This window comes from Centruroides sculpturatus, unplaced genomic scaffold (genome assembly GCF_000671375.1).
Source record: "Centruroides sculpturatus isolate CEXI.00-Female unplaced genomic scaffold, Cexi_2.0 scaffold442, whole genome shotgun sequence".
Lineage (NCBI taxonomy): Eukaryota > Metazoa > Arthropoda > Arachnida > Scorpiones > Buthidae > Centruroides > Centruroides sculpturatus.
Window position 1 is genome coordinate 354,309 of NW_019384718.1, and position 20,843 is coordinate 375,151.

The following is a 20,843-nucleotide window of genomic DNA, read 5'->3' on the forward strand; positions in this document are numbered from 1 at the left end:
TTAGAATAAACATTTCGACGGTGTTAAATTTCACGGATGATCGATCGGGTAATTTGAAAACGCATTTCTGCACGAAAATAAGAGGGGGAAAAAATTGAAAATATATATCTTTTATTGGACTTTTTCAAACTCAAGTTCTAATCCATCTAAACATACATTGTATAGTGAAATACAAGCGCATCAAATTCTATAATATAGAAAATCGTAAACATGATCATTCAAGCACACAAGGAAGTGGTCACAAATAGTGCATACTGCATGTCAACACAAAAATATATCACATTAACAGTATTGACAACCATCAAAGCTCGTGAAACTTTACAATGAATTAATTAATTAAATTCTTATTATTTATTTATTTAATTATTTTCATTTTGGCCCCGCGTCATTTCGTACAAACTACCACTGTGGTCCTCGTTAATATATTCTTTCGTTCGTTCCGACTTGGTTTGTTTGTTTGTTTTTTTTAAATAATTAATTTCGATAAGATTGTGTGTTTACGGCGAAGATAAAACGTTTCGCTCCCCTATAATTGCAATGATCATATATACTATACATATATATATCACAGGAAGTTGACATCAAATTTTTACAATAGCTTCACAAAAAATCAACACATTCGATACGGGAAAAAATGAATAGAGACGATGTAAATTTGTATTTAAAACAATTATTCCGAATATATTGGTATAGTTCTACAAATGGTCAGCCTGTCATCCCGTTAATTTTTTTTTTTTTTTGCATGGATAAGTTATGACGCTAGGACATTTGGTGGTTGGGGAGGACATACCCATTGAAATTTCGAACTATACCAATAAATTAGCTGCGGGAAGACCGGTTAATTTAATAATTAACAACTTAATTATCGGATAAAATAGAATTTTAAACACGGTGCGCGGTCCTACGAGTAAAAAATAATCTTTCGATAATTCAAAAATGAATCGACAAGGTTTATGTACAAAGATTCAGAAAAAAAAAAAATGCATCTTAAAGTGTTTGTACTACGTAAAATGTTCGTAAAAACTCTCCAAAATTGTTTAATTGTAAATTTAATTATTATTATTTAATTCTCTGATCAATTGTCTCCTTTCAATCCGTTTACGAAACTGCAAAGCTGCACAAACTGTGATTGTACATCAAATACTGAATTAATCTAAACATCACCAGATTTTTTTTTATCTTAAAAAAAGTCATAAATATTCTTGCGGTATACCCGTTTTTTTTTTTCTTTAAATTCGACAAAGTTATTATTATTATTATGATTTCTTTTTTAAACCAGTTATACACTGTGTTACAAACATCTTAAATTTGCATTATACAGTATAATAACGGATACCATAAATAGTACAGAAAATTGAAGTCGTCTATTCATACACACACTAAACATGGAATCAATCAATCGTCTACTTTGAATTATTATTATTATTATTATTTTTTTTTTTTTCTTAACATTACAAATTTCTATATAGAATAAATTGACTAGAAATTGTTATTGCCATCTCTGTATGAATATAAAATGAAAGAAAAATCGTTAGAAAATTTACTTGAGACTGAGAAAAAATAAAGCAAATTTTCGAAAATGAAACGGGAAGACGTGGATAAAGAACACTATTCGGTGTTGTACGGAAACTATGCCAAAAAGGTGATATTAAATTTTAATAATTTAATATAAAAAACAAAATAATAGTACAATACTTAATCACTAATAATTGTAAATCGTTAAAGAAAATACAAAATTAACTAACCAAACATTACCCGATTTCCATTTATTTATAGGCTAGAATATGTTAATTCCCAAACTTGACCTAATGATAGACCGGTATCCATCTCCCAATTTAAATCAATAACTAAACAATTTCTGAAATGAATTAAAATCGTTGTAGATCGAGATTCGAAACTGCAATTAGGTTAAGCCATTCCGGATACCAAGCCAATGAATTTCTAGTTTATAGACAGAAGAAATCGGAATATGTTTAGTTACTTGGTCTTATATATATATATATCATTTCCGGTAGAATTCTGTTAAATATTCTTAATTTAAATGCACGATGTGAAAAGTTAAAAATTAAAACACGTTGACTAACACGCCAAGTGTTTGTTTTGGTGTTTGGCCAGTGTAATAAACACTTGATATACAAAGATTGGCAATACGAATAAAATGGATACTCATGCTAAACGAGAACAAAAAAGTCAAAAAAAAATTGAAAGCCATAAGTTACAGTACACATGTTGACGTCCTATTCTAAAGGAAATTATTATAAAAATCGATACAATCAAGTAGTCAAATGCTATGTTATATATTCCAATTGCATCTGAATTTTCATCCCATCGAAAGTTATTTTGGCTACAAAAAACATTATAAATGTTACACCGAAAAAGATGAATTATTATTATTATTTTTTTTTAATAATAAGAGGCACTATTATGATTATCCAAAGACGAATTTCGTTCGTCTATTTTTAAATTCTATTCTCTAAAATTTTTGTTTTATTCAGATTAAATGGTATACGTATTTATTATAAACACTTTATCTAAAAAAATTAATAAGTGTAGAATGGAGATTGTTTTTTCGATTTATATTTGATCCTTCTTTAAATTTGAGCGCAAATTTTCATTTTTATATTAAAAATTTCGTTAGGGAAGTAAATTTTCTACGCGTTTTTTAAGAATTAATTAATAGATTTCTTTTTAAATGTGTAAAGCACGGATCTGGATATAAATCGATATGACATTTATTTTTAAAAGCCATGTAAAATTCTATAATTCTAGAAAAACAAAAAATAGTATATAATTGTTTTTTTTTTGGGGGGGTTAGTAGAGTTTCCAAAAAATCTGATGTATAAACTGTGAAAATTCGATAATAGTGCAATAATTTGCGAGTTTGCGGATATGAAAATATAAATCGAAAAAGTTTGCTAGTTCTTAAATAACTATCCTATTTCTTTTTATTTTATTTCCAAAAGATTGATTAAAAAATGGCTTGTTCATTTAGCAAGTGGGTGTAAATAGCAAAGGGAATTAATCAAACTGCTTTATTAAACGATTGTTTCACTATGGTTTTTTTTTTTTTTTTTTTATAAAACTACTAACAAATATAGGAAATCCAATTACACCAGAAAAATTCACACACAGCATTTGACATCTTGAATATATAAATTTTTCCTTTCCTAATATTAAAAGATGCAGGATTTATGAAGGTCACCAAAACTTTTTTCTCCCCTATTGTCTCCAACTGTTTATATATATTTAAATTCTTCCACATGAATCTATAAAAGTATTTAATATTTTCCTTTCTTGTTTAGAGTAGGGAGGAAAGAAAAGACAAAGTTCTAGAGATTATTCATATAATTATTAAATTTGGATATAATAACCATTAGACACACCTCAAAATCTTGATTGATTACTTTAAATCTCAGTATGCATTTTGTCCTTTACTATGGCCCTCCTCTGCCGATCTGCAATTTTTCTTCGAGAACTGGACAATAGGTATGTTAACACTTATTCTGCCATTCACCTTTGACAATAATAATAAAATAACTTACAAAATTTGTGTGTGTAATTTAGTCTGTATCTAATGGCTATTATAGCCAAATTTAATAACTACAAGAACATATATATATGGATGAAAAGCATAAAAACAAATCCACAGATTACTATTTAAATGCTGACATTTCTCAACAGAAAACTCTACAAATTTTATATCTTTCTATTGCTTAAATCATCAAAAAATAAAATTAAAATTAGATGTACATATATATGCATAAACATACATTCTTATATATGAATATAATGCTCAAATGCCAGAAAAAGAGGGCAATTCATTTAAAATTTTTGTAAACATATTTAAACAGGAGCACAGACACTTGCCAAAACAATCAAATCAGTTACCAAAATACATTAGTGGATGTACATTATGGTATCTGTTAAGAGGCTTTAAGGCCTTTTGTAATGTTTTAACATTGAAAATTATTTTAAAAACCTAAAATTTTGATAACTTCATAATTCAAGAACATGAAAAAGTTTTTATACATACCACAAAGTTGCATATTACCTAGGAAAAGGAATAATGAAGAATATTGGCATTTTATTGGATACAAATCTAGGAAGAAAGAAATTTTATAAGAAAAATGATCTGAAAACTTAACACAATAATTTATATATTGATTAAACTAAATTTCATAAAAAAGAAAAATTTTAAATATTCAAATAAATTAATATTAAACTTTCAAACAAAATTATATTTAATATTAAGACAAATTTCAATTATTTTGTAAAATCACTGACATTTTAATGTAATTTTATTGTTTTTAAAACCATTTTAAATATTTCTAAAATCGGATAATGTTGCTGAGCAGAGTTTTGTAGCAAGGCCACTGATATATTAAAACTAGTCCTAGCACCATGATTAATTTTAGACATAAGGAATAATTTTTTTAATAATAAAGAATGAATATTTATATAACAAGTGAACTGTAATTTAATTTATAATAATTATCGTAACTTTCTTTACATAATTTCATTTACAAAACATAAGTGGAATGAGCTATTTTGTACTTATTAGCTGGAATCATAGTGAAAATTTTTATTATTAGATTAGTATTAACATTATTGGTTCTTAACATAGCAACAATGTACATCCACTGTTTTAAAAATCTTTAAAATGGCATTTCTTTTGGTACACATCTTTGACAAGAATATCAAATCAGTTTTAGTCTTCATCATGGTTTGTAGTTACTTAGTTTCAATATCATAATTGTAGAAAAAAGTTTTTTCTAATATAATGGCATTAATGGAAGTATTATAAACTAACAATTAAGAAAATAATATCAATTTTATTTGTTCTTAGAGAATTATCTCCCATTCAAATATTCCAAAATGGAAAGACGAAAATGTTTTCTTAAGAAACAGTAAGTCTTTCAAACTTTGAAATTTTTAAATTAAATTAACAATTATTTTTTTGAATTCATTAAATGTTACATGTCCATTTTTATTGTGTTATTTATCATTCACAAATTGAAACAAAATTTTATGTAGATAGAATTCTAAACAAATCAGAGATGCAGAAAGGCACTGTATTGAAGACTAACTGGAACATTTTTATAATGATATCTCTCCTGTTTGTTTTTAATGTTCACTTTTTTTTAAGCATAAGGCATTTTAGAATTGTGGAATATTTAATAAAAATCTTTTGTATGACCCTCATAATGATTGATAGTTACAGACAATTTATTAGTAGTTATTTACTTAATTGGAATATTTCAAATCATTTTATATTTTTACTTAGAAATTGTCAAAAATTGGAAAAGAAAGTTAACAAATTTAGAAACATGAGGAGAAACGTATCTAACAATTATTAAATTATCTAAATAAATAAAAAGAACTGATATTTTCATATTTTGTAAAAATAATTTTAAATGGTGTTTGTTTTATAATTACTTATAAATAAATTATATTTTTTGCAATCAATGATTAAGATTTGATTAAATCACAAAATAAAACTGTAATGTGACTAATAATTATATCTAATTCTTATAAGAATTACTAATAGTTAGAAAACTTATCAATACTCAACATGAAAACTATTGACTATATAGTTTAAATATTGATCTATGATCCTCTGGATATCCTATTAACAAAAATGGCAGTGATGATTCTGCCATCGTATGAAACAAAATACAAAATTTTAACAACACTCATAACTTCAATCATACCAACATTATCAAACAAATGCTAGCACAAAACAGCACCAAATCAATTTGTCTTTCCCGATGCATACACGTAAGTTGGATCGGGGAGAATAAAAGAGCTAACATTTAAGTATTATCATACAAAAACCTGTCAACAAATTGAGTTATTCAACATTCATATTAGCAAATGTATAATAATCTGTAAAGCTTCTCTGTGATTGTAAACAAACCAGTGCAAATTTCTATTATTAAAAATTACTAATGGGGAATAACAGGCAAAAATTTACAAATGCTATCAGTATACATCTGCGGAGTTAGAGAATTCAGTTCCTGAGGTTGAAGGCTAGATGATGTATGGATGGCTGTATGCCCATTGGGAAAAATATCATTATTGTTTGAGAGTTGAAGTGGTACAGAGGTAGAAGACATTTTAACCATGGATGATTCAGGAGGAAGACTATTAGAAATTGAAGGACTAATTGAGGTGGAATCATTAGTCATGACAGTTGTAACCTTAGCTACTACAAGTGGAGACTGAGAAACCATTGATTGCCCATGAGTATTTGATGTGGTGACCCAAATAGTCGTCGTTTGGGAGTCGGCTGCCGATGGATGAATAATATCTGTAGAAACTGGATGAACAGATTCTAATTCGTGCTGATATGACATATTCAAATGATGAGTAGCTTGAACATTCTGTAATTTTGCAAATGAGAGGGAAGCTGCTACTTCCTGGTGATGAATGTTTGCCAAAGATGTATTATTGGTCTCAATGGAAAGTGATGATTGATTGTTATGTAACGATATTATTTGCATATCTGCAGATGTAGATTCTGTAACAGAACATGATGAGTTTCCTCCTTCGGACATAGATGATGATAAATGTGGTGTGAGATGTAACGTAGGTCCTGTTAAACCTAAAGTCACTAAATGCTCAGATGATATTGGTGTTTGTGATGGTGTATTCAGAGATTGAAAATGATTTGAAGAGATTGCAAGATGATCTAAATTTTGCAACTGAACTGTAGATGGTGGAACGTCTTGTAAAACTGAAGATGCTCCAGATGCCAAATGTTCTTGAGATTGCAAAAGAGAAACAAGAGGTCCAGAGACTGAAGAGTTATCTTTTACTATATCAAGAACCACAGATTCACTTCCATTTATTGCTTGCAGATCATTTGTTTTATCTAAATAAGATGGTAGTTTAACAGAGGAAACTAAAATATAATCAGAATTGTTGTTTACCTGAGCTAAAGCTACTCTATCCATTTCAGAATTAGAATTTAATAATACATTATCATTTGTGTTCTGTGGATTATGCATAAAATTATTATCACTAGATGTTAACATCACAGAGAATCCATCACAAGTATCTTGAAGGCCATCAATTGCAGTATTATATTCTGCAGTGGAATCTTGAGCACTAAGATTAGTATCAGCATCAGATGAATCTTGAGCATTAATTCGCTTAACCCTTTTGCTCTTAAATATTACTTGATGAGCTGATACCATATGGCGTTTGAGGTGTGACATTCTTTTATATGACTGACCACAATGACAAACATATGGACGAGCATCACTATGTATACGCATGTGTCTTTTAAGGCCACTCCTTCCTTTGAAACCTTTTCCACACTGTTCACAGGTGAAATTCCGAACTTCAGAATGAACATATGCGTTGTGTTCCTTTAGAGTTGCAAATGCATGAAAAGCAGCTCCGCATATCTCACAAACAAAACGCCTCCTATCTGTATGTAATTCCATATGCCTTTTGAGATTTGTTTTACATTTACATTTATAATCACAATGTGGGCATTCAAATAATTCACCATCACTGTGAAGCTGTTGCATATGACGAAGAAGACCTTGCCTACGATAAAACTTTGCACCACACTGTGCACATAAAAATGGTTTTTCTAACTCTATATTTTTCCCTTCTTTTTCTCCAACATGTTTAAGATGGCTAGCTGTTTTCATATGTTTAGTCAATGCTTTAGCAGTACGAAAACTTTTATCACAATGAGAACATGGAATTGGTTGTTCTCCTGTATGAATGCGCTGATGAAGCTGCAAAAGTGTTGGACGTTGAAATCGTTTATTACATATCTGGCATTCATGCTTCTTTTCTTCTTTTATTTGAATTCCATGAACCATTTGGCGATGTTTAATAAAATGTTTCTTTGTTGAAAAATTTGTATTACAAAGCGTACATACATGTTTATCGTGACCAGTCATGTGTTGTTCATACTGTTGTCGGCGAACAAATTTTTCATCGCAACGATCGCAATGATATTTTGCATCCTCTGCATGCTTATTCATATGTATTTGATGCATTTCTTCATTATCATTCATTGCACCACATTTTGTACATACAATTTTTCCATTTGCATGCTCTTTTAAATGACTATAAAGTGAAGGTCGTTTAAAAAATTTTCGATCACAATAAGAGCAATAATAAAATTTTTCAGATTCTGATATTTTATGCACTAGCCTCAAATGTTTACATAGTAATTTTCTTCTAGTAAACTGGGCATTGCACAGTCGACAGTTGTTTCTTTGATGTCCCTGTAAATGTTTTTGGAGATGCTGTTGCTGTGAAAATTGTGTATTACACAATTTACAAACATATTGATCACTAGTATCTTTAAATTTACTAGCTGCTTCACAACAAAACTGCTTATTCCACATTTGTTTACTCTCAAATTCTTTTCTGCAAAATATACAACAAACCATATTTTCAGAATTAATAAATTTTGATGAAACAGAATTTTCAGGTGAATTATTTTTTGTCACTTTCTTTTCAGAACACTTTGATTGAAAAGGAGAATAATTATTTGCCGAATCCTCTCCATCACTTTCGGAACTGGTGATTTCAGTAGGAAATATAATTTTTCGTTTTACCTTTCTTCCTCTGCTGGAATATATGGTTTCAGCTAATTCAGACTGGGAGGATTGTTTTGATATTATGGAATTATTTGATTTTATTTCATTTGTTGTATTTCTTTTATTAAAAATTGGTTTTTTATATTTAAATGATTTCTTATTTGCATTATTGCATGTAATTATTTTCATAGAATTTCTTGTACATTTATTATATTTCTTCTTGCAATTTTGGCTTCTTTTATGAATATCTTGTTTTACACCTGTTTTCTTTAAACTGTGAACTGTTAATATCCTTCTTCTAATCTTATTTTCTCCATCAATTTTGTCCATTTTCATTTCTTCAATTTTTTCTGAATTATCATTCTCCAGTGTCAAACCTAAATTTCCTGAAAATAAAAAATTTTGATATTAACATTTACAACAGATACATAACTTATTATTTACAATAGTTCAATTTTGAATAAAGGCAATTCTTTGAGATAATACTTCAAAAAAATAAGTAAAAAAAAACACTTTCAATTAAGTCTTAATGTAATTATTTTTATGATAGTTATGATAATATAAATGATTCTGAAGCTTTTAAATTTTATCTTCAAATATGTTAAGTTTGAATAAAACTGAAAACAAACTGATTTTTACATTTTTGGACTTGGAACCTTGAAATGTTGAGAAATGCAAAAAAAAAAAAAAAAAATTTGGGAATAATTTCTGTATGTAAGGATTTTAGTGTGTATGTGGGGCAGTGGCGTGCCATCATTGGAAGTGGTGGATGCGCTACTTCCCTTGTATTTTCTAAAAAATAAATACAAATCACACAATATTTTATTATAGCTTCATTATGTATCTTATTACAAATTTCTATACTACATGTGAAAAAAAAAAAAAGATTGCTATTGTATATTCAAATATTAGTGACAGAGTGGAAGTGCTGTATTGCCAGCATCCAAAAAGCCAGATTCGTGCATGCGCTTTACACAGCACCAACCTCATCCGGTTTAGCTGGTGGAAGCCTAGGACCTTGGGTGGATGCTACATGTATACCGCATCCAATTCTATACAGACCAATTCTGGGCTGTTAGCCGCCTGCCCACTAGATATTTGATACTCGCCCGATTACATGAATCACGAGTAGACTTATAACTTAACCCAACTGATAAGAATTTACTGGTATGTTTTTATGATAGTTTTGTATAGTTGACAGGAGTTTAAAAAAATCCATTAAAATATTTGATATCTTTATTCTGCTCCGATTTTATATTACTCACGTATTTCAATGTTAAACCAGTGATATTACGATTTCGTATGTCCCATCTTTAAGGGGATGTAGGAAAAAACGTGTACAATTCTTGTACAATGTTAAAAAATTAACTGTTACTTTGATAGCATCATTTACAACTAAATTTAATGAATGAGAGAGATGCAAGAGGTATAGAAAAAGCTCTAGAATTTATTTTCCTTAAATTTACGATTTATGTATCCGTGTGTCATAAAAATTTGTCTTTCCACTTTTTTCACAAGACTACTTCGAGTACAAAGTAACTGGTTTCGACTTATTTCTACTTAAGAAGTAGTTAAATAATTAAGCAATTAGGGAATTGGGGACGTAAACAAAACCCTGATGAAAGAGCCGAAATTTTACTTAAACAAAAGCTTAACCGAACCATCTCTAGCTGAGTACAGTGGAGACTGATTTCTTCGTATTATTAATGTAATAAAGACAGAAATTTTTCCAGCTCAATGAGAGTGACTGAAAAGTTGTAAATTTTGGAAATTTCTGAGGACACTTGGTCCTAAAATGTATTAGTTAGAAAACAAATGACTATTAAGTTTAACATATTTAGATTTTTACAGCTATAGTGAAAAACATTTAAAATCTACAACAGCCTTGTCACGTCGTTTGAGATATACTAGTGATGCGACAAAAGAGGTATTTGACATTGACCAGTATCGGCACTCTGGGGATTTGGAAGTCTGTGTGTATGCACGCTCTGCAACCATCTTCGATTCCATCCATTAGCCACTCGTAGGGAGCTATTTGACTAAGTGCATTGTTTTAAGATTTAAAAAGTAAAGAATATTTTATGTTATTTTTATGTACTAGTACGTTTCTTTATAAAGCTATATTTAATATATTCATACAATTGAAGAATATTTTGTATCAGGTATGTACTGGTAGAGGCCGGATGGCTGAGTGGTCAAGGTAGCAGCCTACCGCTCTGGAGGACCTGGGATCGAATCCGGACAGGTCAAGGAATCCACAGGAATTTTTTGGGGGGTGGTCCATTTGGATATGTCGGGCTCCATCCCTCACCCCTGGTCATCCCATTGTGGGCCTGGCCGAACCCATAATGGGCTTGCAAAAAAGAGGCCCTCCTAGTGCCCACAGGGCAGAAAGAGTAAAAAAAAAAAAAAAAAAAGGTATGTACCGGTACATCCACCACACATTTTATTTCACCAAGTAAGTTTTTATTATTTTATTCTTAATTGTAGCCCTTATATCGTGGCTAGCGATTCAGAATGTAATTGTGATATTAAAAATGCATTTAGAGAAGTCTACAATTTTTACTGGCTTATCAAATAAACGATACGAATGAACCCTAGACCATCACTGATGCGCAATTGACTGATTGCCCCTGGATGTCGGCTTCTTACAAAACACAGCTTCCCTATCATCAAATGTTACGACACGCCACTGGTGTGGGGGGTATGAGTTTGTTCACCCTCTTTGAAGCTTAATATCTCCTATTCTTTATGAAAAAATTTCTGAAATTTTGCAGGAAGGTTTGTATATTAGGGAGATTAATGCTATCAAATTTTGGTGGTTTAAAGGTCGAAGGACGGGGAGAGAGGGGGGGTCATATGTCATATCTTGAGTAAAGTCAAACTTAATGGTTTTACTCATTATTAGCATTTACAATTTGTTTTAATAAAATCCATCTCTACCCTCAAAATTATGCTTTTTGCCATTTTTATAATAATTAAAAATCTAAGAAGTTTTTAATAATAAAATATTATAACAGATGGCACCACATACACAGTTTTAAATGTTGCTGGGAAAGTTAAACAACTTGTTGCTGGACTTTTTTCTCAGAATGACCATCCAAAAAATATCAATTTTTTTCATTGCTATTTGATATATAATCAATATTTATGAAGTAATATGCAAAAATTTGTTGTAAATACGATTTTTTTCTAAAAATAGAATAATTTTATTTATTCATAATTTACACTTTTTTTATTAATAATAATTATAATTATTTATTTGAAAGAAAGACTACCAAAAACAATTTACATAGATGCTGGTGAATCCCAAAAATAAACTTCACTTTCCTGCCAAAAACCACTAAAAAATGTTTGTAACATAGTGCCATCTATTGGAGAAATAGCAAAATAAACATTTAACAAAAGTAAATGCATTAGAGACGTTAAAGTAAATATTTCTAGAGCATATTTGACAACAAATGTATGGCATACATCAAAGCCAAAAATGCAATCACTGCATATGAACATATGGGATGTGACTGTGACCAGGGCCGGCCATTGGGGGTGCGGCAGATGCTATGCACCGGGGCCCCGCGATTGAGGGGACCCAACATTGTCAAGAATGCACAAGAAAACTTGACAATATTCCTATCGTTGTCAGTATGACGAAAAGTACATTTTATCGTAAACATTATTATTGTAATCTCTGAATTTCGACAATCTTCAAAGTAATTCTCGGTGATGCAAATGTTTAGATTTTGTTATTTGATTCAGGGAACTCCCGAGAATCCCCACCTAAATTCGACTTTTTAAAAAAATCTCAATACCATATAGCTCGCGTTAAGAAATGAAAATAATACTGTGGCCGTCGGCCATATAGAATTATATGTATATTTGCATATAGTCGTAGTTTTAAGTAAATACGACTCTGTTCTAATGGATCATATAAACAGAATAAAAAATTCGAAAAATAGAATTATGCATCATTTAGCACGTATATCACAAGAACAAATTATTTCTGCGTTAGGAGATGAAGTCCTTAACAAAATTAAAGACGATATAAAAGCAGCCACATACTATAGTATCCAAATGGATTGTACTCCTGATATTTCCCATAAGGAACAAACTTCAATTATTATTAGGTATGTAAATTTTGAAGAGAAAAGATTAATTATAAATGAGTCATTTATAAAGTTTATTGAAGCAACTGATGTGACTGAAGAAGGACTAGCAAAAACTCTATTGAAAACATTAAGTGAGCTTGATTTAGATATTATGAATTGTAGAGGGCAGGGATACGACAACGGTAGCAACATGAAAGGGAAATATAAAGGTGTACTGTACAATCTAGAATAATTGCTCTAAACCCTCAGGCAATATATGTGCCTTGCCTATCACACTCTTTAATTTATTAATTTGTGATGCTGCTTCCAGTAGTATATATTGTAAAAATTTTTTTGGGATATTGCAACGTTTATATTGCTTATTTTCTGCATCTACAATGAGATGGGAAATTCTACAAAAGCATTTAAACATTACTCTTAAACCATTATGTGACACTCGTTGGGAAACCAAAATAGATTCGGTTAAAGCAGAGTATACACAGTTTGAACAAACTTGTAATGCCCTAGAAGAATTTATTTATGTAAGTAACGATAATACAGTGGTATCCGAAACTAAAAGTCTATTGGATTCAATACAAAAAATGCCATTTATTTTATTAAACATAAAATAAATGGCATTTTTTGTATTGAATCCATCAAATTTAATAGTATGGTTTGCAATGTTGTCTAAAATCAATGCTATCAATATACTATTTCAAGCAAAAACAATTATTCTTGAGTCGGCTTTTAATTTAGTGAATAAAATCAAAACTGAAATCCAAAATTTAAGAACAAAAACTTAACACATTTTTAGACAAAGTAAAAGTGCTAGTACGTAATTTGAATATTTCAGAACATTTTTCTGAAAAACGAATATGAAAAAGGAAAAGGTTATATTCCGAAATAGCAGAAGATGAAGCTATAGAAAACCCGGTAGAGGAATTTTAGATGTTATTTTTTTAACACTCTAATTGATACTGTTATTGTACAAATAGAAGATATATTTAAAAGTATACCAAATATTATTTCTGATTTCAAATTAATCACTGATATAAAAACCTTAGAAAAACATGAATTAGAAAAATGTTCCAAAAACTTTGTAAAGTTTTATAACTTTTAAAAATGTAGATGAAAACCTAATCCAGGAAATTGGTTTGCTACGGGATTTGATTTTGAATGAAAGGAATGTAAATAACGCACAAGAAATATGCAATACATACTAAATAATAATTATAATGAGTTATTTCTGTCAGGGTTTGGATATGATGAAGGGTAATGTCGACGGTAACACAAAGAAAGTGAAGAGAACTAGAAAGCGATGTCCGTTAGACCACAGCACACATTCCAAACTAAACTAACCATGGCCAGAGTACAACTCCCTTGACGAACATAACAGACCCCACACATAGCAGAGGGGAGGGCGCGACGATCACAAAGACAAAGGTCAGATACACAACTTTCTAACACCCCCTCTATCGGTGTGCCCGGAGTCTGCGTATACACTGAAACTTATCATTTGATAATTTTTTTTTTTTTTTACACCCATTTATTTGAAATTATTTTTCTGTCCTTTGGGCGTGGTACTAATTCCCATGTATTATTTTCCATTAAAGACTTATATTCCGAATCCATGGCATTTAACCATTCGTGTAATTTGACATCTTGATTGAAAGAACTTGAAATGGTAATTATCTTTTTAGGTTTATCACGACCTTGTTGACTCTGTCTTCTTCCAATTCCTCCAGAAGGCGGGCGCGACTGCCTGCTAGCGAAATTCGGCATGAAGGGATCCGAATAATTTTGTGGCGGCACAGGAGCGGATGCAGGTCGATTATCGTCCGGTAATTTCTGGAGATGCGCCTTTTCTTTAACTATTTCCACCGACGGAAGGTTTCGCGGTTTCTGCAAACAGAGTGGTTCTCCTTGATATTTTAATAGGAAAGCCCGATCGTATATCTTTTTACCTTCGGGGTTAATAGGACTCCATTGATCTTCTGAATAATTATACTTTAATTCTGGCTCTTTTATGGAGTTTTCAGTCACGGAATTTTCATTATTTTTTATCCTATTCTGGACTTCCATACTAACTCTTATGTTTTCCTCATTTTTCTCGGCCACTTTCCTCTTCTCTTCCAATAAATCAGTATCTGATTCGCAAGTGTTTATCTGAGGAATGACCTCGACCACATTTGAATCTGGAGTAGGTGATAGCGATGGAATAGACATATCCTGAGTATTTACATCTGTTTTATCTAAAAATGCATCCATATCACCACCCTCTTTTGTTTCTCCTTTTCTGTTCAGATCTTTCCATTTTTTGGCTTTACCTTTTTCTTTTAAATCGTTGAAGTTTAGATGACCAAGTCGTTGATGCCATCTCAAAAGATTGTCACTTTCTTCCGCATTCAATACTGCGTCAGATCTAGTTTCTACTACGTACAGCTGATCCTTTTTCTTTGCTATCAAGGCGATGGAACCATCTTGGCGAGTGACAGTTGCAGTTTCTCTTTTGAATGTGACAGAATATCCATGTTCTGTTATTTTGGGTACAGATATCAAGTTGTTTCTCAAATCTGGAACGGCTATCACGTCTTGTAGCTTGATTGTATTATTGGTGTTGTTGACACGCACGCTTATATTAATTGTTCCAGTTCCAACGGATCTTAATGCATCTTTTCCTGCAGTTTGTATTTCTTTGTGATCTTGATTTATCTCTGTAAATTTCGTACAGTCGCTACACATATGTGCGGTTGCTCCGCTATCAAGACACCAGTCTGTTGAGTTTAGAGGTTGAGCCGTTTGTACTGTGACCGCCATAGCGTCATTCTTTTTGCGTGTATTGTTCCTTTGCGAATATCTATTATTACTTCTACACTCAGCTGCACGGTGGCCCGGTTTAGCGCATATGTAACATGTTCCTGTGAATTGTGAAGAAGAATGATTATTTCCTTTTGAGTAGTTTTGTTGGAAGGAACTTTTCTTTTGTTTCGGTCCCATGTACAGTGCACTTTGTTCGACTAAAAACTCATCCTTCTCTTGTCGTCTTGTTTCTTCTTCAATTAATTTTATTTTTAATAATTCAGGTTTCGGTATGTCGACTCTGGACTCGATGGCAATTCGAAATGTCTCGTATTCATCGGGCAATGAATTTAGTAACATTATAGATAGTAACTCACTTGGAATTGGGATACCCGCTTCTTCTAATTGTTCAGTCTTTTCCATAAATTCACTTACATGTCTCAACATTGATTTTTCAGTTCCCTTTTTCATCTGATAAAGTTGTTTGTATAGCACTGTCTTTTTAATTGGACCTTTCGATTTATGTATCCTTTCCAATTCATCCCATGCTTCTTTGGAAGTTTCTGCCCTCTTTATATGGCTCAACTGGTACTGCTTAACGCCTAGTAAGATTAATGCTAAAGCCTTTTCATCTTTTGTTTGCCAATCTATTCGGCCAGGATCGGTATCTGGTTTTTCTATGGATCCATTTACGTACGACCAAAGTTCATTGCAAACAAGTATGCTACGCATTTGTAGCTTCCACGATTCGTAGTTGCCATCATCGAGTTTATCAACATGCTGTGTCCCCACACTATTCATGGCGTTGCTCTTTGTTCAGACTTTGTTCAGAGTTTGCTCTTTTTTGCCTTTCGTAAGCAAACAAGTATATATCACTTACTTGAATCTCCAATTAGATGTTTTTCGTATGGTAAACCTCGATCATTGAACCCTTAAACCAACCACTCTCTGCTACCATGTCAGGTTTTGGATATGATGAAGGGTAATGTCGAAGGTAACACAAAGAAAGTGGAGAGAACTAGAAAGCGATGTCCGTTAGACCACAGCACACATTCCAAACTAAACTAACCTGGGCCAGAGTACAACTCCCTTGACGAACATAACAGACCCCACACATAGCAGAGGAGAGGGCGCGACGATCACAAAGACAAAGGTCAGATACACAACTATTTCTAAATGTATTAACTGTGTTAAAACTTTTCTTTACGTTGCCAGTTACTATAGCAAGTGCTGAGCGTTCTTTCAGCAAATTAAAATTAATAAAGAATTATCTTCGATCCAGCATGTGTGCAGAACGCTTAATGCACTTGCTATATTAAGCATCGAAAAAAAAATTGCAAAAAATTATAATTTTTCTGAAGTAATTCATGTATTAGCAAGAACAAAATCACGCTTTAAATAAACATGCATTAATATATGTTCGTGTTTGTAATCTTTTTATTTTACAAAAAATTTAGGGCCCAAATAGTTTCTTGCACCCGGGCCCCTTTATAGAGAAGGCCGGCCCTGACTGTGACTGAAAAAGAGACTGAGAAGGGGTTAAAACTAGAAGTAAGACAATATTAAAAACACAAACCAGAAATTCAACAGTAAAACTGTAATTTAAAAAATACTTAATAAAAATGAATGTTTTCAACTTAAGTTGTTGTCTTCAGTTTGAAATTTAAAACTGGTGTAAATGTAATTTGGAAGAGAGAACAAGGAATTGTTCTCTCTTCCAAGAGAGAACAAGGAATTGTTCTCTCTTCCAAATTACAATTTAACCTGAAGATGACAACTTAAGTTTGTTGAAAACATTAATTTTTATTAAGTATTTCCTAAATTAAGATTTTACTGCTGGATTTTCTGGTTTGTATTTTTGATAAACATTTGTTGTATAAATTTGTTCAAATTTAAATGTGATTATATCTCTGAATGAGTAACTTTCCTAGTCTAAATGTAGTATTAGGATTAGATTTAGACCACTTACCAATAAAAGTGTATTCTGAAATTTTTCACAAATCTGTTGTTACAGCTGTAAGCACTATATGATATTACCATGGTTCTGAATTCACAATATAACTTAATTTGACCAATAGTCCAAAATATAGAAAATAAGTAACAAATTCGACAAAAATAATACTCAACGAAAAAAAAAAAATGCTTCTCAAGCAAGCAGCAACAACAACTTGCCAGCATCAAATATGGCCATCACCATACCAGAAGCTTCATCTTTAGATGACAAGTTTATTATTTAGATCAGCAGTCACCAACTGGTGGTCCATGGGACAGTGATGATCCATGAGAAAATTTTGGTGGTCCATGGAGAAATTTGTACATTGATCAACTTAAGGTTACATGAAGTATTACAAAAGGAATCCAATATGCTTGGTTGCTTTTTCTCATTTATTGGGGGTTTTTATTTGATTCCAAAACCAAACATGAAATGACTGTTATCAATAAATAATCAACAGTAAATAATGTTGTGTGTTTGTCATCTTTTGTGGAAAAGAGCCAAGAATCCATAAACTTATTTTAGACAAGCAGCAACAAACTTCACACTAATTTGTTATAATTAAACAACTGAATTTCATATTAATAAAGTAAAATGGAACTTTTATGATCATTATTCTATAGATGTTTGTATTGTTTAAAAAAATTTATGACAGTGGTCCACAAAATTCAAATTTGTGAATTTAGTAATCTGTGAAATCAGAAAAGGTCGGCAACTGCTGATTTAGATTATTTATATATACGAGGGGGGACCAAAAAAAAAAAAAACCGAGAGCGCACTGCAATTCCTAGACATAGTAGAGAGTTCTCCCATTACATGGGGTTAGTAGAGACCTTCATGAAACAGCTGTGCAAATGGCATCAGTTTTTAGGTTTACGTTTGAGCATAGTGTTGTGTATCTCTTGCTGTTATTTTGTTCCGCCTGCAAAGTTCTGGGTGTTCTTCAACATCTCAAAACGATGAAAACGTTGAAAAAAATCCGCCAAAAAAGTGTTAAGACATCTGCGATAGGATGTGCAAAGGAAACGCGCGGAACTTTGGTAATCAGGTGACTGGTTCATTTATCATGTCAATGCCCCCGCACATACAGCCTTATGAGTGACCCACTATTTGTTCTCTTGGAGATGGCCTGTCGTTCCCCACCCTCCGTATTCACCAGACCTAGCCCCGTGCGACTTTTTTCTGTTTCTGAGAATGAAGAAAAATCTAAAAGGCAAGTGTTTTGATCATGTGGAGGTGATAAAAACAGCTTCGCTAAAGGCACTGGACGATATCAAGGTTGAATAGTTCCAGAGATGCTTCAAACAGTGGGGAAAAAGACTTGACAAGTGTATCACATCTAATAGAGAGTACTTTGAAGGTGACTGAAGGAATTTTGTAAAAAAGTTAATAAATAAAGTTTTTATACAAAAGATCTGGTTTTTTTTTGGGTCCCCCATGTATATGGTTTATAATAATGAAAATAATTTATAAATGTTCTAATTTTATATTAAGAAAGTTCTGAAACAAACCTTTTGCTTGAAAGTATTTGTATAAGAAATATATGTATACAAATTTTTCAGAACTGTTTATTTTGATATCATAACTTTTAATTAATTAATAATACACAGATATTAAAAGAAAAAACTTGCCTTGATTACTTTCTGTAATATCTATAGAACTTTTTTCATTATTAGCTTCTGATAGAGGACCAATATTTTCAGCTTCAAATTCTGTACAGTTTAACTCATCTTTATCTACTTTTGTTTCTTCAATTTTATTTTCATTNTTGATTGTGCAGCATATGATAAAGATGGTTTTTGCTTCCCTTTCTCCTTGTCTTCCAATCTCAATGGGATGTTAGCCAAATCTGCAATGATCATTTTCCAAAAGCACCTTGCAATTTTATTGGCATGGAACTATTTCTCTTCTTACTACAGTTATTTCATTTTAAATTTCATTCTTTCATTATTTTTGTGCATAATTTTGAAATCACTAAAACCAATAGTTTCTTCTGAGCTCTCTGGAATAGCTGAATTCATGATCTGTATTTGATTTACACTATGATATTGGTGTCTGAGTCATCTCGCTCTCAAAAACTAACCCATATCCTTATGCTGTTATTGTTCTGTACAGATGAGGGTTAGTAGGCTAAATGCACCTCAACCTAAAACCACATCCTCATGATTTTCTCAGAGTGCAATTTCCATGTCCCTCTTTTTCCTATTCCTATCACAACTACTCTTTTTCTTCCTATCAATAATTGGTATGATGAGTGAATATCATGAATTGAAGTATATTAAAACTGGCCTACCTCAATCTGTTGCCTTTATCTTTCATAGGTTGGATTTTCAATTTTTCAGATCGTTGAGAGTTTCCTTTACAAAGCTCAGGTAATAAGCTGTAAAACACCTCTTAGTTCTCTTTGATCCTGTCAGCAGGTTCTGACACTTTTTTCCTATCCTGTCAACTATGCCAGTAATAAATAAAAAAAATTAAAGTGGAAAAAAGATACAATGTATAATTGTAAAATGCAAAAATGTTATGACAAACAGGCAAACGTTCTTCAAAATGACCTTCAAAACATTCATTGCAAGTAGGAGAGTCACTTCTGCTATCCCTTTGATGAAGTTTGCAAAGCTGTTTTAGGCCACAAGTTTACATTGGAATCTTCCTCATCTTTATCACAGGGTCACACAACTCCAGATTTCAGTCACAATGTATCTTCCTTGACTGTGTTTGACCAAGTCTTCCCACTTCCGCTCACAATTCACATTTTTTAAATTAGGTATTCTGATCAACAAAAAACCTACCACAAGATGAAGAGAATGCTATTGTTTGTGTCAGGCAGATGCTTTAGATAACGTGAAATGATTATCAATTGATCATTAGTATGACAAATTATCTTAACCAGTAACCTTTTCTCAATACATAAATGTTACTATCTATTTGTGATCATATTTTGTCACAGATATCTTATTATGAAAGGCGGCTTACATATGCTAAATACTTTTTCCTAAATATTCTGTGTGGAAATGAGAGGTGTCTTATGTACTGTACCTGTGTGAGTTAATATATTAATATTTTTGAAGATTCACTCCACCATCAAATCAAAACAAATATCAACATCAAACATTTTAAAATAGAAAATTGTACATTCTTAAATAAAAGAAACAGCATGTCTTAAACAGATTAAATTCAAATTCAGAAAAAATCTCGGTATTAATATAAACAAATAAATAAATAAATACAAATAATTTAATTATAACAAAAAATAAATAGGTTTATATATATTATTCCTAAATGAAAGCACAAAACTAAAAGAGTGCTAAAAGTAACAATACCTGAAAATGATAATATATTAAATATTTTCTGACTCAAAACTTTTTCAGAAGAGATGTTAACAAGACATATTAT

General features: G+C 31.3%; 1 protein-coding gene across 1 annotated transcript; it reads right to left on the reverse strand.

Annotated features, from left to right (window-relative positions):
• Positions 1-4,240: 4,240 nt before the first annotated feature.
• On the reverse strand, positions 4,241-19,206 carry LOC111627969 (zinc finger protein 337-like). The gene is made up of 2 exons (XM_023371674.1): positions 19,079-19,206; positions 4,241-8,956 (listed from the first exon to the last, which is right to left on the reverse strand). The coding sequence occupies exon 2, from the start codon at positions 8,904-8,906 to the stop codon at positions 5,946-5,948; it is 2,961 nt and encodes a 986-aa protein (XP_023227442.1). The 5' UTR covers positions 8,907-8,956; positions 19,079-19,206; the 3' UTR covers positions 4,241-5,945.
• Positions 19,207-20,843: the final 1,637 nt, after the last annotated feature.

What these genes read in the sequence shown, in the direction of transcription:
- LOC111627969 (XM_023371674.1), bottom strand. Translation starts at nt 8,906, where the DNA reads ATGAAAATGGACAAAATTGATGGAGAAAATAAGATTAGAAGAAGGATA.